General features: G+C 41.5%; 1 protein-coding gene and 1 pseudogene across 2 annotated transcripts; both read left to right on the top strand.

The window, feature by feature from the left end:
• The first annotated feature begins 9215 nt into the window (after positions 1-9215).
• On the top strand, positions 9216-19356 carry LOC122676831 (inward rectifier potassium channel 13-like). Its single transcript, XM_043876385.1, has 3 exons — positions 9216-9322; positions 17043-17518; positions 18734-19356. Exons 2-3 carry the CDS (start codon positions 17059-17061, stop codon positions 19354-19356), a joined length of 1083 nt encoding a protein of 360 aa, XP_043732320.1. The 5' UTR covers positions 9216-9322; positions 17043-17058.
• A 2264-nt stretch (positions 19357-21620) lies between these two features.
• On the top strand, positions 21621-22762 carry LOC122676830 (annotated as a pseudogene). Its single transcript, XR_006335644.1, has one exon. The product of XR_006335644.1 is annotated as a cytochrome c oxidase subunit 7A-related protein, mitochondrial-like (transcript).
• Positions 22763-23191: the final 429 nt, after the last annotated feature.

Below are 23191 nucleotides of genomic sequence, written 5' to 3'. Positions count from 1 at the left end.
TTAACATGATGTACTCTGCATACAAGTTAAATAAGCCAGGTGACAGTATACAGCATTGACGTACTTCTTTTCCTGTTTGGAACCAGTCTGTTGTTCCATGTCCAGTTTTAACTGTTGCTTCCTGACCTGCATACAGGTTACTCAAGAGGCAGGTCAGGTGGTCTGGTAGTCACATCTCTTGAAGACTTTTCCAGTTTCTTGAGTTCCACACAGTCAAAGGCTTTGGCATAGTCAAAGCCTTTCTACTTTCTAGTAAAGCAGAAGTAGATATTTTTCTGGAACTCTCCTGCTTTTTTGATGATTCAATGGATGTTGGCAATTTGATCATTGGATCCTCTGCCTTTTCTAAATCCAGCTTGAAGTTCACGATTCACATACTGTTGAAGTCTGGCTTGTAGAATTTTGAGCACTACCTTACTAGCATGTGAGATGAGTGCAATTGTGCAGTAGTTTGAGCATTCTTTGGCATTTTCTTTCTTTGGGATTGGAATGAAAACTGACCTTTTCCAGTCCTGTGGCCACTGATGAGTTTTCCAAATATGCTGACATATTGAGTGTAGCACCTTCACAGCATCATCTTTTAGGATTTGAAATAGCTCAGCTGGAATTCCATCACCTCCACTAGTTTTGTTCGTAGTGATGCTTCCTAAGGCCCACTTGACTTCTAGTTCCAGGATGTCTGACTCTAGGTGAGTGATCACTTCATCATGATTATCTGGGTCGTGGACATCTTTTTTGTATAGTTCTTCTATGTATCCCTGCCACCTCTTCTTAATATCTTCTGCTTTTGTTAGGTCCATACCATTTCTGTCCTTGATTGTGCCCATCTTTGCATGAAACATTCCCTTGGTATCTCTAATTTTCTTGAAGAGATCACTAGTCTTTCCCATTCTGTTGTTTTCCTCTATTTCTTTGCATTGATCACTGAGGAAGGTTTTCTTTTTTCTCCTTGCTATTCTATGGAACTCTGCATTCAAATGGGTGTATCTTCCCTTTTCTCTTTTGCCTTCTCCAAAAAGTGAAGTGCAGGTCACACTGGTCTACAGTGGGCCCTTCATCCACTGTGCTCAGCTGTTTCAGTCATGTCCCAACTCTTTGCAACCACATGGACTGTATCCCGCCAGGTTCCTCTGTCCATGCCATTCTCCAGGCAAGAATACTGGAGTGGGTAGCCATTCCCTTCTCCAGGGCATCTTCCCGACCCAGCGATGGAACCCACATCTCCTTCGTCTCCTGCACTGCAGGCAGATTCTTTACCACTGAGCCAGTGGGGAAGCCCGTGTCCTTGCAAAAAAGGACAGACACACAGGGGGAAGCTGAGGCGACAAAGGCGGCAGAGAGTGGAGGAGCTGCAAGCCGAGGACTTCCTCCTGCATGGGAAATTAATTAGACAGTCATGGGACAGATACTCCCAAATAGCCTTTGAAAGAGCATGCCCCTGCCAACACAGATTCTGTTGGCCTCTAGCGTCCAGATGTGTGAGAGAGTAAATTTCCACCCAGTTTATGATCACCTGTGATGGTAGCCCAGGGAACCATACAGTTCCTGATACTCAAACCGGTCTGGGAAATGGGATAATATCACCCATCTTGCCGGGAGGACTGAAGGACACCCGCTGGGCTTCCAGTGAAGGGCTGGCGGGGATCATCATCCTTGCTCTAGACTGGCACCCTGTACACACTGGGAATCCGTAAGATGCTGTCTCCCGGCACGGACATGGTAACAGCGAGGGCCTGATCCCGGAAGGCACCGAGGGAGATGCTGGCACCTCGAGAACGGAAAGAGAAAGGGACCTGGGGCTGCAGTGTGGGGGTGGGGGAGGGGCTCCCCAGGTCGTGTGTGGCCTGATGCTCAGAAGGTGTCTGAGTATCGGGGCTCCCCTTGCCCCGAGGGCCCTTCCTCAGGTGTGGCCTGTCTCCTTCAGCTTGCTAGCTTTAGTTGCCGCTCTGATTTCTCCCTCCTTTGGGGCTGAACTTGACTATTCTTTTTTTCCTTTGGCCACACTGCGAGGCTTGCAAGATCTCAGTTCCCGGACCAGGGATTGAATGTGGGCCACGGGAGTGAAAGCCCGGTATCCTAGTCAATAAAACACTCTTGAGAGTCCCTCAGACTACAAGGAGATCAAATCAGTCAATCCTAAAAGAAATCAATCCTGACTGTTCACTGGAAGGACTGATGCTGAAACTCCCAATAGTTTAGCCACTTGATGGGAAGAACCAATTCTTTGAGAAAGATCCTGATGCTGGGAAAGACTGAAGGCAGGAGAAGAAAGGGACAATAGAGGACGAGATGGTTGGATGGCATCACCAATTCAATGGACTTGAGTTTAAGCAAGCTCAGGGAGATGGTGAAGGGCAGGGAAGCCTCGCGTGCTGCAGTCCACAGGGTCACAAGAAATCAGACACGACTGAGCAACTGAACAAGGGCACCAAGGGACTCCTAGGCTGAACCTGCCTTTATAAGGGAGAGGTAAGGGTGCTGTTTGGGGTTGGGGGAGGGTGTTGGGTCGGGGCTGCCCCCTGCAGGCTTCATGGGTGTCTAAAAACGGATGGGTCCTGTACCTGAACAAAGGACTCTGTGGTTGGTGAGACCCCTGGCTTCTGACCCAGTATGTTCACCAGGGGTCACAGGCATGGAAGCATGCAGACCATGCTCTTCAAGCCTCCAATTCAGAACCCAATCTTTTGTGTACATCCCATGCACCATTCACTCGCAATCCTCCCCTCCTCAACCCCTTTCTTCCGAAGCAGTTGGGAGGAGAAGGGGGTCTTCCCCACCATCTCCCCTCCCCCAGGCTCAATCCGGCCTTCTTCAGCAGGGCCAACCCCCTACCCTGGTCACTGGTATCCTGTTGGGGGGGGGGCAGCAGGTGGGGTGTCACAATTCTTTTCCACTGTAATCACAGACTCCAACTTTTTTGTCTTCATTTAGTGAGAAAAGTTGGAGAGTTCAGGGGAATGTTACTTAAAATACCAGGAAAACAAAAACAAAATACAACAGTTCAAGTCCAGATGAGTTCAGAGAACATGAGGTTCACCTCTCAGGTTGAACCACATGAGTTCCATCAAAGTGGTCCGATACATTCAAAAGAGCTACAGCAGACTTTTAATTTTGTAGAACTCTTTATATCTTCACAGGTGGCACTAGAGGTAAAGAACCCACCTGCCAGTGCAAGGGACGTAAGAGACCTGGGTTCTATGCCTGCGTCAGGAAGATCCCCTGGAGGAGGGCATGGCAACCCACTCCTGTATTCTTGCCTGGAGAATCCCATGGATAGAGGAGCCTGGTGGGCTACAGTCCATGGGGTCGCACCTAAGGCGACTTAGCACAAGCACACTGCCGATTAACAGTGGTGCGCTAGTTTCACGTGGACAGCAAAGGGACTCAGGCACACACACACACGCATCCATTCTTCCCTAACTCCCCTCTCATCCAGGCTGCCACGTAACACTGAGCAGAGCTCCACATCCTGAACAGTAGGTCCTTGCTGGTTATCCACTTTAAATACAGCAGACGGTACATGTCCGTTCCAAACTCTCTTAATTATTCCTTGTCCCCACCCTTCCCCCTTGGTCACCATAAGCTCATTCTCTAAATCTGCAAGTGTTTCTGTTTTGTAAGTTCATTTGTATCAATTCTTTTTAGACGCCATATATAAGGGAGGTCATAGGATACTTCTCCTTCTCTGTCTGACATGCTTCACTCAGTATGACAATCTCGAGGTCCGTTCATGTTGTTGCCAATGGCATTATTCATTCTTTTTAATGACCAAGTGTATATTCCACTCTGTATATATAGCACATCTTTATTTATTCCTCTGTTGATGGACATTTAGGTTGCTCCCATATCTTGGCTATTGTAAAACAGTGCAGCAGCTTTATTTCAAAATGTCAGTATTTACAACATGCCAAAAACTACATCTTTCTCACCATTTAAACATGATAGAAATCTTTAGAAAAGGAGAGCACAGGTAGGCAAAATTCTTTTACATTAAATATGTGTGCCATTTTGAATATCATTGTTCAACCCTGTGCAAACTGGCGCACAATTGTGCCTGTTTCCTCTCCTTTTCTTGTCTTTTTTTCTTTCTTTCTTGTGATCTCTCTCCATAAGCTTTTTCTTTCCTCAGTCTTGCTGCAGGTATTTCTTTGAAATTTGCTAATTTAATGCCTTCAATTTCTACTATAATATTCACGTTTCTCCCCACATCTACATGAAAGAGTCTCCCTAGTCAAAACTTTTTCTTCTTATGGCTTTCATATCATTTTGTTAATATGAGATGATCTATGTAGAAAGCATCGTCTCTCTGATGAAGAGACATCTGCTGGAATTATGTGATTTCTTTCCATTTCCTTCCATTTATTTTCTTTCATGAAAATAAACTAAACTGTAATACACTATATTTAAAATAGATCCCTTGTCATAGCGATATTTCTATACATTCAGCACTCTAAATTTCTACTTGTATCAGTGCAAAAAGAGATTTCTGGAAATGGTTATTATTCACTAATTATGGCTATTTCTGACAGGGAGACTGATTTCTGTTTTGCTTCTTACCTCTTCTTTGTGCTTTCCCACTTGGCTTGAACTCTTTAAGCATTTGCACAAATGCAAACTGTGAAGATTATAAAACCAAAGTGCAAGGGCATTGAGTAGATAGATACCTTATCAAGGATACAAAGTTGACAGTGCAGTATCTCACCCAGTAAATATTAACGTGTAAACCACTGGGACATAAGCAATTTCTTGCGATTCAATGTAATACAATCTATTAGACCTTTAATAATAACTATTTGGGCCAGGTGTTATCAGACTCAATTTGCAGATAAGGCTAATGAGGTGCAACCATCTATTAGACTTTTAATAATTATTTGAGCCAGGTGTTATCAGACCCAATCTGCAGATAAGGCTAACTGAGACGCAGAGAAATTGAGTGACCTGGCCAAGACCAGACCATCAGAAACTGGAGGAGCAGAGGGGAAAAGCAATCCCACCTGGTGCTGAAGGCCACTCTCTTGACCAGTGCCCTACCCTCCCTCCTGAGCGCACGGGGGCCTCCCAGCTGCTGTCAGGGTTCACCAAAGGGTGTTGACACAAAGGTCAAAGGTTCTTCTTGGAAGGATAGAGGGTTTGCCTCCCCCTAGGGGAGACCTGGCTGTGCTGAGGCAGGAGGAAGCAAGGTGGAGCAACTGTGATGGCACTTGGGGGTAAAGGTGGGGGTCCACAGGAAGCAGATGAGGGTGGGAGAACAGGGGCCTGCAAGGGCTGGAGCCAGATGGGAGACTGGAAGCCAGGGCCTCAAATGCTACTGAAGTCCTCCCAGCATCCATCTTGCACCCCTAGGTTGGTTCTGCTCCCCCAGGGCCCTGGAGGTCTCAGAGGCTGAGTGGGGGGTGGTTCAGCTACTCTCTGAGTCCAGCTGCCACCCACGGAGGAGAAGGCGGAGGACAGAGACACCAGGACCCTCCAGTTGGGCATGTCACCCCCTGCCCAGAGCGTGAGGACCCATCACTCAAGGTCTAATGGAGGCTGGCAGCCAGGGCAGGGGACCAGAGGTTGGCAGGTAACAGCATAAACTCTCCGAGGCAATGAGCGAGGCATTAGCAAGGCACCTTGCCTGCCCAGCCCCCTCCCCTGTGCACACGTGCGTGTGCGTGCACTCACACACATATGCTAAAATGCAGCCTGTGTGCATGGTAATGGCTTTGCGACAGCAGGAATTAGCTGCAGCATTAGCGGCAGGCAGGTTTAGGTGGTGAGTGGAGGGCAGGCTGAGGGCAGAGGCCCCAGGCTGAGACTGGGGGATACCAAGGGAGGAAGCAGGCCCCCAGGGGCGGGCCCTGGGGCCCTGGAGATGCTGCAGAGGCGGGGGCATGGGTGGGGTGCAAAGGGCTTGGTGAGGGCCAGGGCCAGGGGGTTGGCCCCTGCCCACTGCTGCCCCGTCCTTTTCTTCCTGCGTCCAAGGCCTGTGAGTGGACAGATAACCAGGGGCGCTAACTCAGGACCTGAAATCACGGCCACACCGCCCGTGTCCTGGCCTGGCCTCAGGGCCATGCTGCTCCGCAGTCCTGAACTGCTGCGTCCTCTGACGGAAGAGGCGCGGGGGAGGCAAGGCTGATGACAGCATCCCGCAGGAGAGAAGACATGTACTGTGTGCACGGCAGGGGCGGCAGGATTCACATGAGCTGTTTCCCTCTGTGACCATCAGAACCTGGGAAGCAGGGCCAGGTTATCCAGCAATGAAGGCCGTGGCGGGGAGTGGGCTGTGGACGCAAGATCCCTTCCTTCCTCAGATCAGGAAACTGAAATGAGCCACCACCTGGGTCTTCAGCAAGAGCCTCTGAATGGCTGTTTCAGGGTGAGGACCCTGGAGGCCTATTCCTTTCCCGTACCCCGTTAGCCAGTGGGCCTTGGGAGGGGCTGCAAAGCCCCACTTTAAAAAAAAAAAGAACAGGGCAGCAAGCTGGAATCTCCCAGGCTGCTTGGGATGCTAAGGCTGAGGTGATGGGGGGCTGGTGCTGGTCCCTGGGGTACCTAGGGTCCCATCCGAGGTATCTGCCGTGGGGTGCTGGTGAGTCATGCCTGTCAGTCTGACCAAAAAAACATGGACATCATGCGCAGAAAAGCTTGGGACAGAGACTGCCAAGATTCCTAAAGGGAACTAAATTTGATAATCTCCCAGCAGATAAACAACGTCAAAATGTGTACTCCTAAAAAAAAGTTAAGATCAACTTATATATTAATATAAAATTTTTATTTGAAATTAGTATCTTGAGGGCAAAAAAGGACTTTAAGTACCATCTAATAAAATATACATTTCCAAAATTACCCTGTATGCAAGAATTGCTCTAAAACATTAAAATAAATCCTTTACAACCTAAACAATTACAATAGATTTATATTTGTGTAAATTTGGGTAGGAAATGGGGGGGTTCCAAAGAGAACTTCAACTCTGTAATGAGTTAAATACATACATATTTGTGTATTATTGATATAATTAAATGGTAAGTGGTTTATGGGCAACTAAGAAGCTAATATCTACTAAAGTTCCTTTAAGTTCTAAAAAGTATAGGGCTCCACAGTGACCAGGGCTAAAATGAATGAGGAACATCCACATGGCCTTTCTCAGCTCTTAAGTACACTGTGGAAGAAAGAGCACATGGCTAAAGTTTAAAACTTGTGAAATGACGTATGTACACAGGCAAAACATTGCACTCCGACTAAAGATTTTGTTGCTTGCAGGTTCAATGTGGTACAAATATGGATTATGTACTGGAATGGTTTAGCCACAAAGAAAAGCAAACATTTTAGGGATACAGAATTTTTTTTTTAAGGGATACAGAATTTATTTAATAAAGAATAATGTACCTGATCTTAATCATTATAATCTGGGAAAAAAAATAAACCAGTCAATGATAGATACCTAGCACTTATATTCCTTTATAGAAGAACGTTTTAGAGCTATCTCCAATTTAAATTATTAGTTCTGTTTCAATGGGAGTGCCCATGTATTTTAGGGTGAAGTTGGTCTAACATCAGTGCCAATATTAGTTTCATCTCAGTGCTATTAAATTCAAACATCAATGAATTTAACTGCTCAGGCTATTATAAGGGGAGTGCTAAGCCCCTGAGGAAGCAGTCCAGAACAGGTCTATGACTTCCATTCAGTCAGCAATTAAGAATCACTGTCTATAGACCACAGCCGACTTTTACAGTGTAAAGTCTAGAAACTAGAATACTTCTTCACTTGAGATGTTTCTTTCTTGACAATCATCTTGTAAATAATTTCTGTCTCAATACTACGGAAAGAGGCTTCTAATTTTGGTAAAACCTTTGTTATTTTCCTTATTATAACATCTATTCAGGACACACGGCAGGTACACTTTCAGTACCTCTTTATGAAAGGCAGCGTTGCGCTGTATTAGCTCTGGTTTCCCTCTGCCACCCCAAGCAGTTACCTGGCAATTGATACAAAGCCTAATTCCTACCAGAACATACAGAGAAGGTGCATCACATCACAAGTCCCTCCTTGATGCTTTTACCTTCTCTAGTTCTGAAGGTCAAAGTTTCCAGTGCTGTGTCTGAACTTGTACTGAAATGTTTGCCATTAATAAAACAAAGATGGAATTAATATATTTTTTAATTGTAGGGGGTGAAGGAGGATTCTACAAAGGCAGATTTCACTTTCTAAGTAGCATTATATTGATCTACATTAATAATTTTCCCAGCAGGCTGTCCACGATTTTACTTTGAACAATCGCAGCCTTTGTATCTCAAATGCCCTTACATGTGACATTTGATCTAAGTTTTAAAATGAGCAGCTAACGGAGGTGGACAAAAGTGCTGCTCAGTAAGGCATTATACAAAGCCATCCCACAGCCCATTTGAAGGTTACTGAACAGTTGGATCACAGATGTTTCCCAGGTAAACATTATATTCAGGCTTTAAGCTAAAATTTCTGTACACTGAATACTATATTTATTGCATGTCATCATCCTTTTCCTCCGGGAAACATCCCCTAAACATCACTGAAGCATGATAAAAGAAACTTCTTCAGTTCTTTTACACTGGTGTGTTTTTAAAGATAAATGCAAGGAACCAACAATTAAATGTATCCTTATTCAAGCTCTCTGTACACAGTCTTAAAAAAACATAAAGCCTGCCTCCTTGCCCCCCAAAAAAGATTTCAAGTAACTAAAGTACCTACATTACCAGTTCCAGAATTAGTGGCAGTCATTCTGATGAGATGGGATATGAAAACAATACTAGTAACATCAGTTCATTAACTTATACCTAAAAGTCCTTATCCAAGGAAATGTTCCCCAAAGAAATGGAGGAAAAAAAGATTAGTAAAGGAAACATCTCACACTTCAACATGCTATGTAAGGAAAGACGGCTGAAAGGAAATCTTGCAGGGAATTTTATCCCTTTGAACTTTCAAATAAACTCTTAAGTAAGATTATGCAAACTTACTAAAGACCGGTCCTGATTAGAGGGAAAAAATGCACCCCTTCTCCAAGTCAGTTCTGGAGGCTTTCTCCAGAGTTGTGCTGAGTAAAGAAAGACCTCCTAACAAACCAGCGTTCTTTCCCACATGATCAGAGCTAACTGGCCCCCCTGCAGACTAAGTGACCAATCACATCAGCTTCAGCTGAAACCAGCCCCCACGACATTATAAACAGAGGAATGTGAACTGTAAACCCAGTCCAAGAAGAGAACCTACAAACTGGACTTGTAGATTAAAATTACCTTATCAAAAAGACAGACTGAGAGTTTCCTCAAGACCTGCCTCTGTGTATAGGCTGACCCAGCAAAAGAACTGGTGAGTACCTGAGATAATACTCAATCCTATTTCTTTCCTTCAGGGAAACAGAGAAAAAAATGACTGACAAATAGGGACAGAACTAGATATTGCCAATAGTTTTAAAACAAAGACATTACCTATAGGTAATACATTCCTTATTCTTTTTCCTCAATTTTAGACACAGAGTAACAGTCTTATCGAAAGCATTACTGAAAATTTTCTTAACTGTTTTACTAAATGTGTACTAACTCTGGATTATAATACAGAAATGAGAGAAGAAAAATCATAGAAAAAATTCGGTGGCTTTTAGAAAAAAAAATAGTATCTTTTTCTTTTGGACGGCATTAAAGAAACCAAAAATGAGCATAAAATGTACAGTAATACTGTAATCATGTAACAACTGTACTTATTATAACTTATATGTGTACAAATATTTTTCTGGCCCACAGAGAAGTAGAAGCAAACCATACTGAGCTTCTATTCTATGTTCTACTGGGACCAATTTACAAGAATCATATAAATAGAGACAAAGACGAAGACAATAAAAAAGCACTTGTGTGCCTGTAGGGATACAAAAATTACCTTGATGGGAGGGAGATTCAGGATGGGAACACAAGTACACCCATGAGTGATTCATGTCAATGTATGGCAAAAACCTCTACAATATTGTAATTAGCCTCCAAATAAAATAAATAAATTAAAAAAAATTACTTTGAAATGTAATAATAGGAACATAATTTCTGTTCATCAAACACTTTTAAATTTGATATAAAGAAAATCTATATACATTAGGCAACAATAATTTAATGCTTTAAATGTCATATGAGCAGATGTAAAATCATATAGAAAAAATCATACAAGAAACCTATAAGAGTTGAGGGAAATGGTAGTAAGTTTACAAACATGCAGAATTTTAAAGGAGCATGTTATTTAATTCCCTCTTTTCTTTCTCTCTCTAATATAAGGAAACCTGGCCAAGGGGATTGGCTGGCTTGCCCAAACTGACACAGTTAAGTAACCAACAGAGCCAGAGCCCCGTCAGCTACATGTCCCACCCTGTCTTCATTACGCTAAACCACACTGACCACACGAGTCCAAAGAACGGAATTATTCAGGGTAATCTGTTAAACGGGGATCAAAGTCACTTTGCAACACCATATAGGTGTATAGTTCTAGAACAGTTTTATACAAAAAAAGGATAATGCTTCACTGTTTTAATATTAGCTTTCTGTTCACAGGCTTTTCCTTGTATTTAGTTATTCAGTTGTAAGAGAAATATAAAATCCATAAAAACCTAGAGCAAGAGTGCTACAAAATCTGTAAGGAAGAAATTACAATCCTGAAAAGGCCCAAATGACAATAGTTAATTTTAATAGCTATAGTATGTATACAAAGGTTATCCCTTCAGGTAACAAATTTTATAACCTAATGAAGCAGGCTGAAAATCAAGAAGAACCATGGACCTCTCCCTTCATAAACGACTGTGACACAATAAAAAATCAGTGGTTCCGTAAGTGGAACAGCACTAGTGTACAGATCCACAGTGGGCGTTTTGGCACAGGCACAAAGCAAGAAACAGTAAAAGTCTAAGCCATGGACAAAGCAAAACCACACAGCAGTTACAAACTTAATGAAGGCAGCCAATTACCCTTTGCTGCTATATCCTTCAAATGTCACAATGTCTTCTCTTTCACAAAATTATGACGAAAGTATGACATTTATAAAATTATTTTCACATCTGATAAACTACAAATTTGGCAATGTTTTATAGGAACTCTTCTCCACATTTTAACTCTACTGTTCTGCAGAAGCCAAGACTAGACTGTAATAATTCTGGTTTTCAGTTCAGTTCAGTCAGTCATGTCAGACTCTGTAACTCCATGGACTGCAGCAGGCCAGGTCTCCCTGTCCATCACCAACTCACAGAGCCTACTCAAACTCTCTCCATCGAGTCAGTGATGCCATCCAACCATCACATCATCTGTTGTCCCCTTCTCCTCCCACCTTCAATCTTTCCCAGCATCAGGGTCTTTCCCAGTCAGTCAGTTCTTCGAATCAGGTGGCCAAAGTATTAGTTTCAGCTTCAGCACCAGTCCTTCCAATGAATAATCAGGACTGATTTCCTTTAGGATTGACTGGTTAGATCTCTCTGCAGTATAAGGGACTCTGAAGAGTCTTCTCCAATACCACAGTTCAAAAGCATCAATTCTTTGGTGCTCACTTTCATTATAGTCCAACTCTCACATCCATACATGACTCCTGGAAAAACCGTAGCTTTGACTATACAGAACTTTGTTTGCAAAGTAATGTCTCTGCTTTTTACTATGCTGTCTAGGTTGGTCACACCTGTTCTTGCAAGGATCGTTTTTTAATTTCATGGCTGCAGTCACCATCTGCAGTGATTTGATAGCCCCCCAAAAATAAATTCTCTCACTGTTTCCACTGTTTCCCCATCTATTTACCATGAAGTGATGGGATTGCATGCCATGATCTTTATTTTATGAATGGTGAGTTTTAAGCCAACTTTTTCACTCTCCTCTTTCAGCTTCATCAAGAGGCTCTTTAGTTCTTCCTCGCTTTCTGCCATAAGAGTGGTGTCATCTGCATATCTGAGGTTATCGATATTTCTGCCAGCCATCTTGACTCCAGCTTGTGATTCATCCAGCCTGGCATTTCGTATGATGTGCTCTGCAGAGAAGTTAAATAAGCAGGGTAACAATATACAGCCTTGACATAATGCTTTCTCGATTTGGAACCAGCCTGTTGTTCCATGTCCAGTTCTAACTGTTGCTTCCTGACTTGCATACAAATTTCTCAGAAGGCAGGTCAGATGGTCTGGTATTCCCATCTCTTGAAGAATATTTCACAGTTTGTTGTGATCCACACAGTCACAGCCTTTGGTGTAGTCAATAAAGCAGAAATAGATGTTTTTCTGGAACTCTCTTGCTTTTTCGATGATCTAACAGATGTTGGCAATTTGATCTCTGGTTCCTCTGCCTTTTCTAAATTCAGCTTGAACATCTGGAAGCTCACAGTTCACATATTGTTGAAGCCTGGCTTGCAGATTGTAAGCATTACTTTGCTAGTATGTGAGATGAGTGCAATTGTGCAGTAGTCTGAACATTCTTTGGCATTGCCTTTCTTTGGGACTGGAATGAAAATTGACCTTTTGCAGTCCTGTGGCCACTCCTAAATTTTCCAAATTTGCTGGCATATTGAGTGCAGCACTTTAACAGCATCACCTTTTAGGATTTTAAATAGCTCAACTGGAATTCCATCACCTCCACTAGCTTTGTTCCTAGTGATGCTTCCTAAGGCCCACTTGACTTCACACTCCACGATGTCTGACTCTAGGTGAGTGATCACACCATCAGGGTTATCTGGGTCATTAAGACCTTTTTGTATAGTTCCTCGGCGTATTCTTGACACCTCTTCTCAACATCTTCTGCTTCTGTTAGATCCATACCATTTCTGTCCTTTATTGAGCCCATCTTTTCATGAAATGTTCCCTTGGTATCTCTAATTTTCTTGAAGAAATCTCTAGTCTTTCCCATTCTATTGTTTTCCTCTATTTCTTCATATTGTTCAATGAAGAAGGCTTTCTTATTTCTCCTTGCTATTCTCCGGAACTCTGCATTCAGTTGGGTATATCTTTCCTTTTCTCCTTTGCTTTTTGCTTCTCTTCTTTACTCAGCTATTTGTAAGGCCTCCTCAGACAACCATTTTACCTTTTTGCATTTCTTTTCCTTGGGGATGGTCTTGATCACTGCCTCCTGTACAATGTCATGAACCTCCGTCTATAGTTCTGCAGATACTCTACCAGATCTAATCCCTTGAATCTATTTGTCACTTCCACTGTATAATTGTAAGGGATTTGATTTAGGTCATACCTGGATGGTCTAGTGGTTTTCTCTACTTTCAATTTAAGTCTGAATTTTGCAATAAGGAGTTCATGATCTTAACCACAGTCAGCTCCCAGTCTTGTTTTTGCTGACTGTATAGAGCTTCTCCATCTTCGGCTGTAAAGAATATAATCAGTCTGATTTCGGTATTGACCATCTGGTGATGTCCATGTGTAGAGTCTTCTCTTGTGTTGTTGGAAGAGGGTGTTTGCTATGACCAGTGCGTCCTCTTGGCAAAACTCTGTTAGCTGTTGCCCTGCTTCATTTTGTATTCCAAGGCCACACTTGCCTGTTACTCCAGCTATTTCTTGGTTTCCTACTTTTGCATTCCATTCCCCTATAATGAAAAGGACATCTTTTGGGGGTGTTAGAGCTTCTTCAGCATTACTGGCTGCGGCACAGACTTGGATTACTGTGATAGTGAATTGTTTGACTTGGAAACGAACAGAGATCATTCTGTCGTTTTTGAGACTGCATCCAAGTACTGCATTTCGGACTCTCTTGTTGACTATGAGGCCTACTCCATTTCTTCTAAGGGATCCGTGCCCACAGTAGTAGATACAATGGTCATCTGAATTAAATTCACCCATTCCAGTCCATCTTAGTTTGCTGATTCCTAGACTGTTCACGTTCACTCTTGCCATCTCCTGTTTGACCACTTCCAATTTGCCTTGATTCATGGACCTAACATTCCAGGTTCCTATGCAATAGTGCTCTTTACAGCACTGGACCTTGCTTCTATCACCAGTCCCATCCACAACTGGGTGTTGTTTTTGCTTTGGCTCCATCTCTTCATTCTTTCTGGAGTTATTTCTCCTCTGATCTCCAGTAGCACATTGGGCACCTACTGACCTCGGGAGTTCATCTTTCAGTGTCCTATCTTTTTGCCTTTTCATACTGTTCATGGAGTTCTCAAGGCAAGAATACTGAAGTAGTTTGCCATTCCCTTCTCCAGTGGATCACGTTTTGTCAGAACTCTCCACTATGACCCGTCTCTCTTGGGTGGCCCTACATGGCATGGCTCATAGTTTCATTGAGTAAGACACGGCTGTGGTCCATATGATCAGTTTGATTAGTTTTCTGTGACTGTGGTTTTCATTCTGTCTGCCCTCTGATGGATAAAGACAAAAGGCTTATGGAAACTTCCTTACTAATCTTCTAATCATGCAAGATATCTACCTTAGCTGAAAATATATTTCTTGTCTACAAATCACAGGTCTTTGCCTAAGCATTTTTGAAGAATACTCAGGAGGGCTCCTTGACAAAACTAGTCAAATGGAACACTGTTATTCACAAAGGCTTACTAGGGTCAAATGTCGATTTTTGAGGCAATATAGCACTGACTCTGGTCTACAGACTGAGCAGGAATTCACCACCACTTACTATTTGTGATTTAAGGAAATACACTGTGCCTCAACTTCATTACCTATAAAATTGCATTAATAATGGTATTTATTACTATGAAGGTTAAGAAACACTGGGCTGCTTAGGTGGCTCAGTGGTAAAGAACCCGCCGGCCAATGCAGGAGACAGAGACACACATTGGATACCTGGGTCGGGAAGATCCCCTGGGGGAGGAAACTGCAACCCACTCCAGTATTCTTGCCTAAAGAATCCCATTGACAGAGAAGCCTGGCAGGATACAGTCCACGGGATTACAAAGAGTCAGACAGGACAGAGCACTTATGTGCACATAAGAAGTATTATTAATACCAATAAAGCAACAAATAGCCCATGAGGTTACTCTGTGTCTGGCACTGCTATTGGCTTCACATGTTACGTGTTTGGTATGATCCCTGTCAAATAATAAATAATCTATATTAGCTAATATAATTAATCAATATTGACATAAAAATTATTAATAAAACAATCAATGATTTAAAATGGATACCTGAGACATTTATGGGGACAGAAAGAGCATCTACTAAAGATGCTAAAAATTAGGCTGTCAAAGACGATCTTGTGAATGCAGTATCAATTATCTTGAGAAGACTTATCTTACCAAACTCTCTAAATGAGACAGCTTCTTATAGTTTAAAAAAAAACAAAAACCCAACTGTAAAGTTAGCCAGATTTGGAAAATAATCCAAATGCCCTGTGAAAATTAGGATCCTCAGTGATCTCATCTGAAAAATGGGATAGCAATGTCTATGTTGCTGAGATCCCAAAGAATTAGAGACAATGCAATAATAAAGCACCTAGCAAAATGCTTATGAGTATTTTATTATTATTATAATTTACAAAACAGCAGATATCAGGTCTTCTAAAACATCAAAAAATCTGATAAAATGAGTCATTAAATAGCTGTGCCAAGAAAAAAAATAAACACTAAATAAAACGATAATTACAACTGGTTAGGATAATAAATTATAAAACATTAAATTCCTAAGATTTTTAAAAATTTATAATATGAAACTGAAATGACCATGTAATCTAAATAAATTTAACAGTCATCCCAGTGTTCCATCAGCAACTCAAATCTAAAGAAAATATAACAGAATGTCTCTAATATCAATAATAAATGCAAAATCAGCCTAAGGACAAAAGGGAAAGTACTCGGCTGCTAAGGTCCAATTCCAACATGGGAAGGCAGCCTCCAAAACCCCAAAGTTCCTAAACAGAGGAGAGTCCAGCAAACTCAAGCAATAGCCTAGCTCCACACGCCTCCAGTTACCTTTTTAAGCATCGCTGTCATTCAAAAGGGAGGAAGGTGACACGCAACACTTCCAAGGGCATCTACTTCTGAAGGAAGAAGCCTGAAAAAATAAGAGTCACACACAAACCCCAAGTACTGGACTGCGGCAGAGAAGAGAGGAGCACTCAAGGGAAGCAAAGCCGCGTCTCCCGGTCTGTCCCTGGCTGCCTCTGCCCGAGTCCCCTGCACCTCTGTCGTATGCGGGGACGGTCACATGGAAAGCACACGTTACAACTTCTACTCACCACAGAGAAAACATCAACACAGATTAAAAATGACTACAGTTAAAAGCTAGTTTTATTAATGCTTTAAAAATTGCCATTTGATGGTCTTAATGATTATTTTAGTTCATTTAACTTGAAGCTTTTTCTTCTGGATCATTTACTTTTGAAATTAATATTACCTTGGAATCTCTACCTCAAATTTCTTATCTCTCTACTCTACTATGTAGTCAGAACCAAGAATATTCAAAAGGCTGGCAATCCACCAGCCATGGAAGGAAAGACTCCATGAAAATGGCCACAAAGTAACAAAAACAAATAAAATCTAATTATGAAATTTCAACAGGCTAATTATAAAGCATACAATAGAACTACAAATCTCTAAAAGCTTAATCTTATCCTATTGCTGAGCTTGGCTTCCAAACATTTTCAGTTAAACGCTACACTTCTAAATGATTTCTATTTATTTAAACAAAGGAACACATATTTAATATTCCTTTTCATTATTCAGTTATAAGTTCTTAATTAATTAAAAAAAGTTATTTACACATAATGTTGCATCAAATAAACACACCTGAAGCCTGGACTTGTGCAAGAAAAAGACAAAAGTGTCAAAAAAGACATGAATGGTAACCCCAGCCCTCAGAAGTTTTTTAAAATGCGAAACAGGATTTTAACAGTTCTTAAAGGAACCAGTACGAGGTATCTCGAGGCAATCCATGATGAGCTATCAAACGAATGACTAAGTCAGTGAATGCTCCCTTATGCAAAAAGAGAAAACAGAAAGAGCTATCAGACTGGGAAAGCCTGCTGGTAGTCGAGGAAGCATTGCAAAAAAAAATTACAAAACTAAGTCTCAGGATATAAATAATATTACCTCTGAAACAGTTTAGGGTTTACTAATACACTCTCGATTTCAGAGCATTACAGCCTGAGATGGATGGCAGTCACTGCAAAGTTATTGCTCCTCTCCTGACTCAGAGGCGCCGGAGGATGGTTACCAAGGATGGTCACAGCACGCTTCAAATGGACGGCGCGCAAACAGGTCTTGCGTCTCTTCGAGACGCCTGGGGAACCCTAATGGACATGCGCTGGCGCTGGATGATGCTGGTCTTCGCCGCCTCTTTTGTCATCCACTGGCTTGTCTTTGCAGCGCTCTGGTATGTTCTAGCTGAGATGAATGGTGACCTGGGACTAGATCATGACGCCCCACCTGAAAACCACACTATCTGTGTCAAGCACATCACCAGTTTCGCAGCGGCATTCTCCTTCTCCCTGGAGACCCAGCTCACCATTGGTTACGGCACCATGTTCCCCAGCAGCGACTGTCCGAGTGCTATCGCACTGCTTGCCATACAAATGCTCCTGGGCCTCATGCTAGAGGCGTTTATCACAGGTAATGTTTCCGCTCTTTAACAAAGCACAGGGATGTTTTGGAATGGGTATAGTCAGTTATAAGCAATCGTATTCCAGAACAATCCATTTGCATTATTGACAAGTAATTCCTGAGACTGAGAAGAAAGAGTCAAGGGTCAAACAACTGGAGAGATTTTTAAAAACTTGACTCTGTATTTAAACTTTACCTATTGAAACTTAAGAAAAAAGGGATCATTGTAATTTTGTTCATGAACAAAAAAATCTAAAAGGAATTTTTCAAAGGAGCTAAATATTTTCTTAAAGAAGTGAATAAATATGTTCAATGCATATTACTGACAGTCATTTTTACCTAGAAGAATCTGTTCTTTTTTTAAACATTTACTGGGTTAGAATTTTCTCCTGAGTTCATCTTTTCAACATTTACTCAATACTAGTGAGCCCAGAGCAGCACAGTCAGTATTGCATGATAGAGAACAAGAATACACACCCTTAGCATAAAATATATATATATATATATACATTCACACACACACACATATTTGGCTTCCTTTTTATGTATTTTACTTTAATGCATTTAAAGCATAATTTTGATAAGAGGTCCATAGACCTCACCAGCCTGCCAACATCTGTGGCACAGCAGTTAAGAAACCCTGATCTGGAGTTGTTGCGGGGGGCGGGGGAGGGGGGGTGGTTGGCACGCACAAGGAGGATGCACTTGAAGCATACACTCAAATCACCTGAGAGCCAAAGCCTTTTTAAAAGAAAAAAGGCTTTGTATAAATTTCAAAGTTAAAAATTCTTCAACGGGCCACTTGTTCTACTGGTCCCTTCCCTACACCAAATCATTCTACTATGAATCTAATCTCTATTTCAACTTGAAGTAATCTGGTGGCAACGAAATTGCATTTACTTTCTGTTGCCTTTCTTTTTAAAGCAGGGGTAGGAATATAGGCAATGACCACTCTGACTTCCTAACAAACTTAAAAAGTTTTACATTTCTATGTGACAAATGAATTTTCCTTATCCATTTTGAAATCAGTTTTAAAATAAGAATATATGTACTGTTTTGAAAAAAGCTTCAGGCTAATGAGAAATCAGTAAGTTGAATTTCTGAAATATTTGGCAGGCACGACACTAAGAAATGCATAACAATTTGCTAGATCCTTGTCATTCAGAAAAGGTAATGACATTTCTAGTGTTCGTTCTAAAAAACACTCAATGGTTTCTAATTTAGGTGCCTTTGTGGCGAAGATTGCCCGGCCAAAAAATCGAGCTTTCTCAATTCGCTTTACTGACTTAGCAGTAGTAGCTCACATAGATGGCAAACCTAATCTCATTTTCCAAGTGGCCAACACTCGACCTAGCCCTCTAACCAATGTCCGGGTCTCAGCTATACTCTATCAGGAACGAGAAAACGGCAAACTCTACCAGACCAGTGTGGACTTCCACCTTGACGGCGTCAGTTCTGAGGAGTGTCCATTCTTTATCTTTCCACTCACCTACTACCACGCTATTACACCATCAAGTCCTCTGGCTACTCTGCTCCAGCATGAAAACCCTCCCCACTTTGAACTGGTCGTGTTCCTTTCAGCAACGCAGGAAGGCACTGGAGAAACGTGCCAGAGGAGGACATCCTACCTGCCCTCCGAGATCATGTTACGTCACTGTTTTGCATCTCTGTTGACCCGAGGCTCCAAAGGGGAGTATCAAATCAAGATGGAGAATTTTGACAAGACCATTCCTGAATTTCAAACTCCTCTGGTCTCCAAGAGCCCAAACAGGACTGACCTGGACATCCACATCAATGGACAAAGCATTGACAGTTTTCAGATCTCTGAAACAGGGCTGATAGTGTAAGAAGTATCTATTTTAGCACCCTATTTTCTAATGTATTAAATACACTCAGCCACTTATGCAGTTATTTTTCCTTCATTGTATCTCATGTTTTCTTTCTCCAATGCTGATTACATCTTTTTGACTCCATCATGATGATCAAGCCTCCACCCATAAAAAATGGCTGAGCTAACAATACACGTTGCGGAAAAATAACATTATACAAAATTTCTCTTGGTGGTTATCTGCTGAAATCAATGCATCTGAAAGTAACAGATATGTATAACAACAGAAATGCTGTTGGTGAGTTTGTATGAATGTGGTATGATACCAGTAATGAAGATAAAATGGCCACACTTTCCACAGCTGAACTCTAGGTAAATCAGTCATAAATTTCTCATTTTCACCTGCAAGTGGGAGCAAAAGTCTAGTTTCAAACCTAGCTCCCTGGGTAGAATGATGATTTCACAATATTTAGTGAACATCCTTTTAAAACTGCTACTTTTTTCAAGACAACAAAGATCATTCCTTTGGTTCCTTATAAAATCAAACTGTTGGGTAAATATTACCCTCTTAATTTTTAACAGCTAAGAACAAAAATTCACAAGAAAACACCAAAAAAATAGATTTAACTACAACTGTAAAAGCATTTGGGCATGACACTCAAAACACACTCACATATTCATATATTTGTGGCAGAAAGTGATCAGAGCAAGTAAAACAAGCACTAGCCTGATGGAAACTGCAGGGTAGTATTGGGCAAAGAGATGCAAAATTTTATCTACTTTAAAGCTATTATGCACATTAATCAAACAGTGATTTAAAAATTACAACTATTCACCTGAATGACTTCCGACCAAAGTAAAAACCTTCCCTTTCTACTTAGGATCCATTCAATGGTATAAAAACCTCAGAGATGCAAATATATTTATGCTTTTGTAGATATAAAGGTTTAGATATAATTTAACTCCAGGGGAAAAACTACCACTAGAAAAAGCAAAAAATAATTAGGCAATGAAGCATTTTCAAAACCAAGTTCCTGTTTCAAACTTCAAACAGGTTTTTCTATAAACACAAAATGAGTGTTTATTCACTAGTAGGAGGTTGGACTAGATAAAATTATTATTTCTTTCCAAATCTAATACTCCATGAAAATTATGCTTTCTCTGCTGTTTTAATTTTACATAGACTAAGATGAACCCTTTCCCTTACCTGTGGTTTAACTTAAAGACTATCCTTTGTATATGTGTCATTTCCATTAAAAAAAAAAAAAGAACCATCCTATCAGATTTCAAACAGATTTGTTGCTGCTCCTCTGAAATCTCCCTTATCCAGTCCTATGCAGGCAAAGGGAAAGATGAACCCTCCCCACTGGTGATGACCCACGCAGCAATCATTTCTTCAAGTAAATACTAGCCAGTAAAGGCAAGCAGTTGTGAAAAGCAGGGCACAGTAGCAAGTCACATTTTCCTATTCTTTGACCAAAAGGAAAGAAAATAAAGAACCCTGGAGTGGTCTAAGACTGATAATAGCAAAGTATATCAAGGACACGGAAACTTAATTATTGAGAACTTTTGTGGTTTAAAAATCTTAGGCATTCTTAAGTATTAATTAGACAGATTTTTTTTTTCTAACCCAAGATTGCTGTTACACAGATAAGACAGCAGGAATTCTTATTTCTATAATAAGGTAACAAAATTCACCTAACCTGTGAAAATAAAGTAGTACTGAAGATTTACATGGTATGTTTTTTCCTAAGGGCTCCACATCACTTACACAGGTCACACAGAGAGGATGCCCAAAGTGGCATAACTAGGAAGTGGGCAGGCCTGTCTGGGCTCTCAGTCTCAATACAGATGCAGGGCCTTCTCCATTCAAGCCAGAGGAATCTCCTATCATACTATTTATACATAAACTTTGCATTTGAAAATTAGATACAACTTTCCCTAGACACATACGCACTACCCCCAAAAAAACTCCTTTGGTATACTAATGCTATAAAATAACAGACAGCTAGAAAATGCAATCAAATACTTCTGTCTAGGAGATTGAAAACTTCTGAAAGAATGAAACCACATGTTGCTCCTCACCATCTCCCACAGCATCTATAAACCGGCATCTGATGACTACCAGCGATGAGAGACGATCACCACATGGCACACTAAGATGTTCCAAACTTTGGTTTTAGCTGAAAATTTTAAACTAACATTTCAGATCAACAAACATGAACCACCAATGCCTTACACCATGTTAGGTTCTGTATGTACCCAGACGGAGGCAAGATATGTATGCATCATCATAATAAACAGAGTATTGCCTTCTCTGCGGCAGTCGCGTGGGCAGTGGCTGCGGGAAGTCCAGACGGGGCGTCATGTAATTATAAGTTCAGTGGCTTCACGCAGAAGTTGGCCGGAGCATGGGCTTCCGATGCCTATAGCCCTCAGGGATTAAGGCCTGTTGTTTCCACAGAAGCACCGTCTATCATATTTGCCACACCAAACTAAACTGAGTTCCAGTTCTATTGCATATGATTATGCTGGGAAAAACACAGTTCCAGAGCTGCAGAAGTTTTTCCAGAAATCTGACGGTGTGCCTGTCCACCTGAAACGCGGCCTGCCTGACCAAATGCTATACCGGACCACCATGGCGCTGACAGTGGGAGGGACCGTCTACTGCCTGATCGCCCTCCACATGGCCTCACAGCCCAGAAACAAATGAGTCAGGCTGCAGAGGCCTGGTTTGCTTGTTGGCACACATCTTTTGAATTTTCATTTTTCATTATTTCTGTAATTTTTTTGTTTTTTACTAGAATGTCCCACTTAACATTCTTAAAGAAGAGCAGAAAGATATTAAGACAATATTTTGGTTTGTTATGAAAATGCACGTGGCCTGCCAGAGCTCATTCAGCAGTTAAAACTGTTTAAAGAAACGATGTTGCTCCCTGCATTTGGGCTCCTAATTTCCCTGGAGCTTCTGATGAAGGTTGCACACAGGCTCATTAGCGGCCATCTGTGCTGAGGTCCCTGGGTACTTATGGTGGCGAATTGAACATGGGGTGGGGCAGCCTTTCTGGATTAGGATGTGACTGAGGAAGGAAGATAGAAGCTCAGGCCAGGCACATGAAAATGTTAGCCACCTTGGGGACTTTTCTATCTTGCAGTTCAGTGTTAATAGGAATTATTTGCAGCCTGCTTCCATTCGTCGGGCAGTTTGTTTCAAAGGCTTATTTGCGTCATCTCAGATCTTCAGTGAAATTTTATGTGTAATTGTTATGTATTTATTCCACCATGGGAACAGAGAACACCTGTTTAGTGTTGCACTTTAGACCAATGTCTGTTTTATTAATACAGCTGTGACACAGATTCTCCTTTACCTTTTAAAAATGTTATGGCTTTGAATTATGATTTAATTGTGGAATAAATACATGAATGAAAAAAAAAATAAACAGAGAATACACAGTAAAAGGGATCTGGTTTGAAAGGGTCCTTTAACTACTGAAAGGTGGAAATGAGCAGGAGTCACAAAAGGTCTGAATCAACAGTAACAGGATAAAGAAAAAAAAAATTGATCATTTTGCCTCATTCTGCTCATCAGTGTGAACTAGCAACTCCAACTAGAGTTTAATAGAATGACAGGTATCAGGGATGAATGGGGAAAGGCAAAGAAAGAAGAGGGGAGGGGAAGAGAATGCCTGAAAAGAATAAACAACATCCCAATCACTTGGTCATTAGCCTACATCTGCACCCACAGCCAATGTGGAAAAGGGTCAAACATGACAAGAATAGTAGTGGGGGGGCATCCTTCAAACATGAAGAGGGGACACAGGAAGACAAGAGGTCTGGGATTCAAAAATATGTTT

The sequence above is a fragment of the Cervus elaphus genome, chromosome 20, assembly GCF_910594005.1.
Source record: "Cervus elaphus chromosome 20, mCerEla1.1, whole genome shotgun sequence".
NCBI classification, from domain to species: Eukaryota; Metazoa; Chordata; class Mammalia; order Artiodactyla; family Cervidae; genus Cervus; species Cervus elaphus.
The sequence above is the reverse complement of the archived record's forward strand: the minus strand, read 5'-3'. Positions and strand labels throughout refer to the sequence as shown.